The sequence below is a fragment of the Arachis stenosperma genome, chromosome 5 (genome assembly GCF_014773155.1).
Source record: "Arachis stenosperma cultivar V10309 chromosome 5, arast.V10309.gnm1.PFL2, whole genome shotgun sequence".
Classification (NCBI taxonomy): Eukaryota; Viridiplantae; Streptophyta; class Magnoliopsida; order Fabales; family Fabaceae; genus Arachis; species Arachis stenosperma.
Window position 1 is genome coordinate 54752988 of NC_080381.1, and position 9613 is coordinate 54762600.

Consider the following 9613-nt stretch of genomic DNA (forward strand, 5'->3'; position numbering starts at 1 on the left):
TTCCTGTAGGCTTGGGCTGCCCTTGGATTTGGGACGTGTTCCTCTATTTTGGCCCTTTGTTTGGGCTTTCCTGTGACTTGGCCGAGCTCTTTGAGAAGAGGTCGGGTTGTCCTGACATAAAGAGGTCGGTCGCTTTGTCTGTCGAACATCCCGGGTCGGACAGCTCGACCCAGGGTATGAACAACTTCCACTCCTCATACCTCTCTGGATCACCTTGACAAACCATTGAGAACCGACATAACTCTTCAAATTTACTAGTGTATTCCGCCACATCATAGAACCTTGCTTCAGCTGTAGCAGGTCCAACTCCTTCGCTGCCCTAACCGAATTTGGAAAATACTTCTTATAAAACTCCACTCAAAAGGCATCCCAACTAACTGCAACATCACCTTGTTGCAATAAACGACGAGCTCCTTGCCACTAAAACTGAGCTTCTCTCTCAAACTTTTGTGTGTGTGTGTATGTGAAAAAACTGAAATATGACCACCCCTAACTATATCAATAAGTTTGTGCAAAATTTTGTATGCTATATTTTGAATTTATTTGCTACGCTTCGAAAATTTGTATGCTATATGTAAAAATTTATGTGTTATATGTTATGTACAAAATTTAGTGCACTATACTTCAAAAATTTGTATTCTATGCTTCAAAATTTTGTTCTCTTTAATCAAAATTTGTGTGCTATAAAAAATGCGAAAAATGCAATGCATGTTCTAATTGTGCGTTAATAGAGTGCGTATACATATGTATTTTTTTAAGAGTATCTTGGTAACAGATAAACTTAGTTAGATTTAGTTAAAAAAAAAAACTTATACATGTAATATTATTCAAATTTTTGTTTCTTAGAATAGATAAAAAAGCAAATCTGGACAAATTTAGACGATCAAAATTTTCATTTTATATATAAATTTGAGAAGTGATTCGTCGTACCAAGGTCAGCAATTTTATTATGATCTTGAGAAATGTCATACATCACTTTATAGTGAAGTCATCAGTTTAAAAATGCCCATTATTTTCCAATTTCAAAAAGGTTATGAAGATCTAATTGTAGGAAATAACCAAAGAAAAAAGTTCTCTTACTAATCATGATGGCCAAGTAAAATAGTAAATAGAAAAGAGGTTTTGAATGAGTTTGATCAACGAGAATTTATTACTTATCAAAGAATAGAAATTAATAAAATTGGATTTCCATATGAAAAGCATGATTAGAACTAAGCCACTCTAAAATTATCAACACATGAATTCTTTGAGTAAATACAAAAATTGTTTACTATTTAGTCCCAGCTCCCTCTCTGCAACTGAGTTAAAGAACTGAATTATGCCTTATGAGCACATGCAAACTGCAATGGAGATGTTAATCGTGCTTCATTTTGATGTTCAGTTTCTCTTTCTCACTTTACTCGGTAAAGTCCTACATCGTGTAGTGTTTCATTATTTTGGCAGAATATATATCAAAGCGAGCAAAGAAGGCTCGTCCCTTTGGGGACATCCGATAAAATTGGAACGATACAGAGAAGATTAGCATGGCCCCTGCGCAAGGATGACACGCACAAATCGAGAAATGGTTCAAATTTTTTTCCTCCCCTTCCCTTCCAATTCGGAAACCCATTCTCATGTGGATTTGGAAATTGATTTGGAAATTAAGTCATTAGGGTTATTTTATTTTTGCACCTTCAAACGCGAATGGATCACCAACAGTTAAACCCTGGCGGAGGGAAACCGGTGGCTGCAGCGGCGCCGCCGCTTCACAAAAGTCACGCCGACGACGATGATGAGAACGTTAAGCAGCTCGACGAGTGTTATGCTGTCTACTTTTTAATGCAGGTGAAAATTCTTGTGTTACTCTCAGCTTCCCTAAACCCTTCGATCTTTGAATTGGAATCGATCGCACTCGTTCGAGTTGTTTTTTGTTTATTATATTTCAGGATTGCGTTGTTCGAACAAACAGGAATTGGAAAGAATGCCAGCCAGGTATGTTTCTTCAATTTCAATCACTTCTCGATGATTTGATTCTTTTACACGCGGCTTTTTTTGTTATTCTGTTGAATGTTACTTAATTTTGTTTTCTTTAGAAGCTCTATATTGCAAATCAATGCTTGTAAGTAAATTGTTGAGTTTTTGACATACAGAAGTTCAAGCTCTAAAGGAATGTTTTGAGAAGAAGAAGAAGATAAACAAAGGCAAGAGAATTTTTAGCTGGCAATAATGAAGGTCATTTATGTAATGTACTTCCTTTTTCTACTCTTCATGGCACCACTTTGATGTTGTTTAGACACTGGTGCACACGGGAAAAGAATTGAATTTGTTTGTAAGAATGATTCAATATTTCAATTGAAACTGGTTGAGATTGAACTTGTGGAAATGGGACTCCATATGAGATCCCTTTATAAAGGTTGATTCTAATTTGAATATAACAGAAAGATGATTAAGAAGAAACCATTTTGGCATTATTGATTTAGATTTAGTGCTTAGGATTATGCTTTTATTCTGGTTGCTCTGCTGTTCTTAGGTGATTTGATATAATTGTTACTATGTTTTGAAGAAATTGTTGAGGGGCCAAACACAAGGGAACCGTGTTGATATTTTGTATTCATCATAAATTTGCATCTAAAAGTGGAGTGTTTATAAGACACCATTGAAGATCAGAGGTAAAATAAAGTAGTTTAGGTGTAGGTGTCAAAGTTGAAGGCCACATAAACATTAAACAATAAGATCTTAAAGTAATGGAATAGGCACCAATATGGGGTGGGTGCAAGGTTTAGATGATTAAGAAACATTGTCTTTCAATCAAGTCCTGTTCCACACCAAGAAAAAAACTATTGTATCGGCACACCACCAAACAAAAGAAATTGATCGACTATCCTTTCTTTGCAGTGTCTTGCAGAAATCCATATTTATGCTACAAACAGAAAGGGATATAAATAGATTTTGCCAAGAAAGAGAAAGGGATTTTATTAGTGCCTCAATTTTCAACACAGGCCATAATGGTTAAGCAGTAGAATTAGATGGAATAAACTTAACGGAAACACTATTAACACAATGGCGTTCATCAGTGGGTGTCTTGAACCCCTCTCCTTTGAAAACATGACCCAAATGGCCACCACATGCTGCACAAGTTATCTCAGTCCTCCTCACATCTGGGTCCGGCTGAAAGTGGTTTATTCAATCAATGTTGGCAAAGGAAAAAAAAGAGAGATGAAAATCCAAATATTGAATAAGAAAAAGAACTCACTGAGCGATTGATGGTACCAGGTAAACCCTCAAAGAAAGCAGGCCAACCACAACCAGAGTCAAATTTAGTGGAAGACTTGTAAAGGGAAAATTGGGGCATGGCAGAAACTGGGGGCGTTGACGAAGGCAGGACACGTGGCATATTAATATAGTTGCTTTCTCAAAGCTTGTGTCACCGATGGGTAACACCCGTAATTAGCTTCCTGCAGATCAGCCCAATAAAAACGTGCATTGTATTAAATGGATCTGAGAGTTTTCAAAGACGGATTAAAAGCCCAATAATACCTGAAAAAGACAAAAAAAGAAGAGAGTTCTGATTTCTTTCCATTCATTCTATAGGCCAAGGATAATGTCAAATGACTTTCGCGTATAAAGTGACATAGCATTAATTGGTAGGAATATTAGTAAGAAAAGCAAAACTTTTTTATATTCACTTAGAAAAATTAGAAATTATAGATTGATTAAGTATTTTTATAAATAGTATTTTTTTTTTTTTTAAATATTGGTAGAAGTTTGAAGCTTGATTTGACTTATGCGTGAATTTTTGACTCACCTCAACTTGATTAAGTTGGATTAACAATTGACGATTAGATGATATAAATTTTATAGATTTTCTTCTTAAACTATCATGATTGGGTTATAACAAACTAGACTTCGGTAATTTAAATTTTCATGTCATCTTATAGTTTTTTCTCTCTGTAAAAGTAAATTTTACTGACATTTTAAAAAAATACATTTATTTTCTATTTTTATTTCTTTTAAATATAAATAAAAAATTCAAAATATTTGTTTAAAAGTGTGAAAAATAAAAAAAAAATCCAAAATTTTCATGTATTGTCTATAATATTTTAAATAAAATATATGTTCATAAATATTTATATAAAAAATTGTCTTATATAATAATACTATTTTAACAAAAGTAGTTATTTAATATATTTTTATTTTTAATAAAATAATTTAATTATTTATCAAATAATATAAAATAATTTAATTATTTTTATATTTTACGTTCTGTAGTCAAAAATAACATTTTAATATAAATTTGTTGATATTATAAACATTTTACTGCATAAAAAATATATTAATGAACAAAAAGATTTATATTTTTATGTATTTATATATAAAGTGAGAATATTAGTAAAGTGATAAAGTAATGTTTTAATCATTTTGAATTTGTAATATTTATTATTTTTGAATCTCACTATCTTAATTCTAGGGGAATTAAAATATTACTCTATTACTTTACTAACACTATCATTTTAGAGGAGTTTGACACATTTTTAAAATACTGTATATTGAAGGATACTTATGCAATTATATATTAGGATAAAGTACTATTTTGTCAATGTTAATTAAGGTCAATCTTAATTTGGTCCCTAACATTTCAAACGTCTTATTTCTATCCTAAAAAGTTTTAAATGGGTTCAATGTTGTCCTATTATTAAATTTCACATGAATAGTTAATAAAGCGAGTGACGTAACGTTATTAGTTAAGTCATACATTCTTCCATGTATTAAAAAACAAAAAAACAAAACCATCTTTTAATACTTCTTCTCCTCAATTTTCTTTTTATGCAAAATTTCAAATCCTAACACTCAATCATTAATGCTCTAAAATTAAAAAAAATTTACATTGGTGATTATTGATAGACCAATTTTACTTACAAACTAAAATCAAACATTATTAGCTCTTCAATATGCGAATTGATTATGTCAAATTTAATAGTAGGATAGCATTGAATCTACTTGAATTTTTTTTAGGATCAAAATAGGATGCTTGAAGGTTTTTGAAACTGAAATAAAAAGTTGGAAACATTAAAAAATAATTAGGATTCAATCCAAATGTAGAAGATCAAAATTATACTTTACCTATATACTAATATGTTTTATATTTATTAAATTCTATTAATATTCTTATTTTATAACATTTTTTAGTTTTTATTTAATAAAATATAATGGTCATAAAAAGTGGCATATTTAATGTACAAAAAATTATTACGCTTATTTTTGACACCCCTTTTGCATGTAAGGTTACAAAGTAAAGAAAGAAATTTATTATGTAAGACCTTTATCACTAGAATATCACGCTTTTGGCTATGTCATTCTGATAACAAAAATATTACTGTGACATATATATAAAATAGGAGCCTTTACTTAAAATTTTTGGTGGCCTCTTGATAAATCCACATTTTATGGTATTTATTTATTTTAATTAGGTGGATTTTATCAACTTTTCCTACACTTATTCAATAAAATAGCTTGGTTTTGTAAATTCTCTATAAAAATTGCTCAAAAGTGAACATGTTTTTTAGGCCCTTATTTGCTAAATTTTATTCACTTTAATTCTATTTGATGCCTTGATGCGTTTGTTGAGTAATTTCAAGTTTACAAGGCTAATATAGATTGAAGAAATGAGGAAAAAGCATGCAAAAATAGAGAAATCATGAAAAAATGGAGTTTGGAGCTTTTCAGCAAGTGTGCGTGCGCACAACTATGTGTGCGTACGGACAGGTGGAAGCGTGCAGTCATGCGTACGCACAACCTTTTGTGCGTACGCACAAGTGGAAAAATCAGAAAGTGTGTGTACGAACACATCTGTGTGTACGCACAGGTGGCAACACGTGACCTCATTAATGTAATTCGCTGGCAGCGAATTTTGGCCCTCAGAACCCAATCTAGCTCATTTCTGAAGATATTTCAACCCTAATCTAAGAGAAGGCAAGGGGGAGCAATTAGGTTTAGATTTTTCCATGTTTTTGTCTTAATTTTCTAGAGAGAGAAGTTCCTCATTCTCTCTAGAATTTAGGTTTTCTTTGTTTAATTTCTCTTTAATTTCAGTCCTTAATTCTTGTTTTAGTGTAGTTTCCTTTATGTTTTCATACTCTTTTGTCTTGATCTTTTTCATTTCTTTTGTTATTTCATTTATTTTGTCACTTTTATGTTATGAACACTCTTGTTGACTTTAATTTCATTTAATGCAAATTTATGTTTCCATGTTATTATTGCTTTCTTTAGCTGTTATTATTATTTTCTTGCATTCGGTAGTTTTAGATTTTATTATTATTACAATTTAATATGCTTTTATTTTCATGTACATCAAGTGTTTGATAAAAATGCTTGACTTGATTTTTACTTAGTTTTTCCTCACTCTTGGCTTGGAATTGAGGACTTTGGTGACCTTGAGTCCTTGATGTCCATCCTTAATTGATATATTAGAGTAGTTAGTTGATTTGGTTTCTACTAACTCTAAGTCTTCAATTAATAGAGTTAGCTAGGACTTGTGGATTGAAATCAATTATGCCTATTTGACCTATCCTCGATGTTAGGGTTGACTAAGTAGGATTAACTCTTCATAATCATCATATGTTTGTGGTCAATGGCTATGATGGGTAACATTAACTCTCAAAATCCATGTCAAGAGGTTTCTTAGCATTTGAATTTCCCTTTTCTTTGATTAGTTGCTTTAAATTTAATTGCTTCCATTTAATTTCTTACGTGACTACTGACTATTTACTTTCTTGCTATTTATATTACTTGCTTCTTGTCACCAACCCCATTTTCTCATAGCCAATAATATGATACTTAATTACAATTCTTAGGAAAAATGACTCGGGATTTAAAAATTCTGGTTATTTTGTGTTGATTGTGACATTCTTATTTTAAAATTTGATGTTTGTTAATGGTTGGTTTGGGACTATACTTGCAACGCTAATTCTATTTTGAGGAAATTCCAAACCTACCTTGGGCCATCATCACCTCTCTTTAAATAACCGGTATGTATATTTTTTTTCATTTTTTATACACCTTATTCCTTAAAAAAATAAATCACACAAGCAAGAACGAATCTAAAAATTTTAATATGGAGAGCCAAATAGATGAACTTTTTTTTTCATTCCATACAAATAATTAACATATAGTCATTTGAGTTAATTTTTCAAAAGATTTATCAATATATATATTGTAAATTATAATTTTTTTAATTTTATTTTTAATATGACAACTACATAAAAGAAACATAACAATATCAATAGTATATTATAAAATTATAAAATATCTTATTAATTTGAAAGGTACAACGACTTGAGAGTTTGATATTAAATTGGTTAAATAAAAAATATTAGTGCGTTAAATAATTAAGACATCAATCTATCACATAGTAAAAAATAATATATATAAAGCTATCAAATTACATAATATCTTTTTTTTATTTAAGTACATATCTCATATATAAGTATATTTACTTAAAATTTGGGGGTCGAAACCATTACTCACCCCTCTAAGTCTGTCTATGCACACAAGTATACATAAATATATCACAATTTATTACTGCATTTTTATTTAAAATAGTTTACACAAATAATGTATAAACATATATAATTACATTTTCTATTTCTAACCTTTGAGTTGATAAATAATTTAACTTTTAAAACTTTTATTAGTTAAATCTTTTTCAAGTTAACTTTAATTACTTATTTTACTCTTTTCGTTGTTAATCAAATTAAATAAATTAAATCATAAATCAATTTCACAAATTAACACAACAATACAACTCATTTTTGTTTAATCTTAAATATATAATTAATTCCATTCCTTTAAATTCGCTAAAGCATCCCAAAACATAATTTTCTTTATAGAAATTACTTAATCAGCATCCAAGACAAAATCTTATATTCTTATTAAAGCCACACAAATATATTTATCATTTTAATTCTTACAAAAATTTTGACAGAATTTTTCTTAAAATTTGATTTTTTTTTTCACTTTTCAAAGGTTCCATCCAAATGAAACATCTCTCAAATCTTTCTCAACTTTTCCAATGCTAAACCATTTCTCAACATATACAAATCAAATTTCTAATATTAATGTATTTATTTTCTTATCTTAATTTATCTTTTAAGTCATTAAATTTTCACACATTAGAGTAACAAATAATTTGTACAAATCCTCATTCAACCCACCAAGAGGCTTTCTTGTTACTAATTAATTTTATTATTAGAACTTAATTACTCAAACTTTAATAGAGATAACCAAACTATAAAAAGGTCATCAACTCAAATGCACATATTTTCTAAATTTTCAACGCATGTCGAATTTGTAAAACAAACATTCCATACCTTAATTAGTCAAAACTCAGAAATTAAACACGACGAACCACCCCTTTTTATTTTTGATTCACAGTAGCGGCAGGAACCTCATGATTTCCAACCAACAATATAGCGACCTCAATGATCATAACAACAACAGTTTATTTGAAATAAATTAGAATTAATGCAAAATTGATAATAAACAAAATTAGAACAAAGTATCATTTAAAAGAGGCAAAAAGTCTCACCATGAAGAATAAGGCAAGATGGCACAATAATAGTTCCGGCAGTCACCTCCAGCAACAACGGTGGTGGAGCAGCTCAACAGTGACAGTTTCATTCAACACAAATAGCTCCAATGGCAACCACCACGACAATAATGGTTTTGGAAAGCAAAAAAGGGACTCAAAAACAGGCAGAGTTGAGCAAGCGAAAGTGACTCCGAAAGTGGTGTTTTTTTTGTGACAACAAACTGACAAACAACCAAAATAAATCGTAGATGTTGCGGGTTCAAAGACAAGAACCAAGAAGATTACGGTGACTGAACAAGACCAAGGCAGTGGCTGAGATGGGTCAGCAGTAGCGGCGCTAGTGATGTCTCTTCGATAACGAGCTCTGTCGACGGCGATAGTAAGCGTGACGGTGACCCCTCTTCCGTCGCATTTCTCTCTCTTCCCCCTGTTTTAGGTTTGTTCTCTCTTGTGCTGGGTTCAACGACGATAGGCTTTTCCTCTGGTAGCGACTCCTTTTGACAGCGATGGTCGTGGCTCTGGCGACAAGCCTTAGCAACGGCGGTCGAAGCTTCAGCAGCGATCCTCTCTCTCTCTCTCTCTCTCTCTCTCTCTCTCTCTCTCTCTCTCTCTCTCTCTCTCTCTCTCTCTCTCTCTCTCTCTCTCTCTCTCTCTCTCTCTCTCTCTCTCTCTCTCTCTCTCTCTCTCTCTCTCTCTCTCTCTCTCTCTCTCTCTCTCTCTCTCTCTCTCTCTCTCTCTCTCTCTCTCTCTCTCTCTCTCTCTCTCTCTCTCTCTCTCTCTCTCTCTCTCTCTCTCTCTCTCTCTCTCTCTCTCTCTCTCTCTCTCTCTCTCTCTGTGTGTGTGTGTCTCTGTGAGCCTCAGCCGATATCGTCCCTTCCTTTCTCCTTCCTATCTCCTTCTTCCCATTCTCCCACTTCTGATTTCTTTTTACTTCTTCGTGTTTGTGTGTGCATGATAGGGTGGCAGCAAAAAAGGGTGCGAGGGTTTGTGTTATAATAAAATTAGGGTTAGAATTAGAAAAAGAGAATAAAGAATAGTTTAGATATT

General features: G+C 31.7%; 1 protein-coding gene, 1 long non-coding RNA gene and 1 other non-coding gene across 4 annotated transcripts; 2 read left to right on the top strand and 1 right to left on the bottom strand.

Annotated features, from left to right (window-relative positions):
- Window positions 1–1211: 1211 nt before the first annotated feature.
- On the top strand, window positions 1212–3218 carry LOC130979474 (uncharacterized). 2 transcript variants are annotated; one of them, XM_057902926.1, is made up of 3 exons: window positions 1215–1824; window positions 1926–1971; window positions 2130–3199. In XM_057902926.1, exons 1-3 carry the CDS (start codon window positions 1684–1686, stop codon window positions 2204–2206), a joined length of 264 nt encoding a protein of 87 aa, XP_057758909.1. In that variant the 5' UTR covers window positions 1215–1683; the 3' UTR covers window positions 2207–3199. The 2 variants fall into 2 exon arrangements, with proteins under 2 accessions (XP_057758908.1, XP_057758909.1); XM_057902925.1 differs by having other exon boundaries at window positions 1212–1971; window positions 2130–3218.
- Window positions 1474–1576, top strand: LOC130983429 (U6 spliceosomal RNA). The gene has a single exon (XR_009087421.1). It is a non-coding gene; the product is annotated as a U6 spliceosomal RNA (small nuclear RNA).
- A 217-nt stretch (window positions 3219–3435) lies between the features above and the next one.
- On the bottom strand, window positions 3436–9132 carry LOC130979475 (uncharacterized). Its single transcript, XR_009086651.1, has 3 exons — window positions 8564–9132; window positions 8346–8452; window positions 3436–3516 (listed from the first exon to the last, which is right to left on the bottom strand). It is a non-coding gene; the product is annotated as an uncharacterized LOC130979475 (long non-coding RNA).
- Between the last annotated feature and the right edge of the window lie 481 nt (window positions 9133–9613).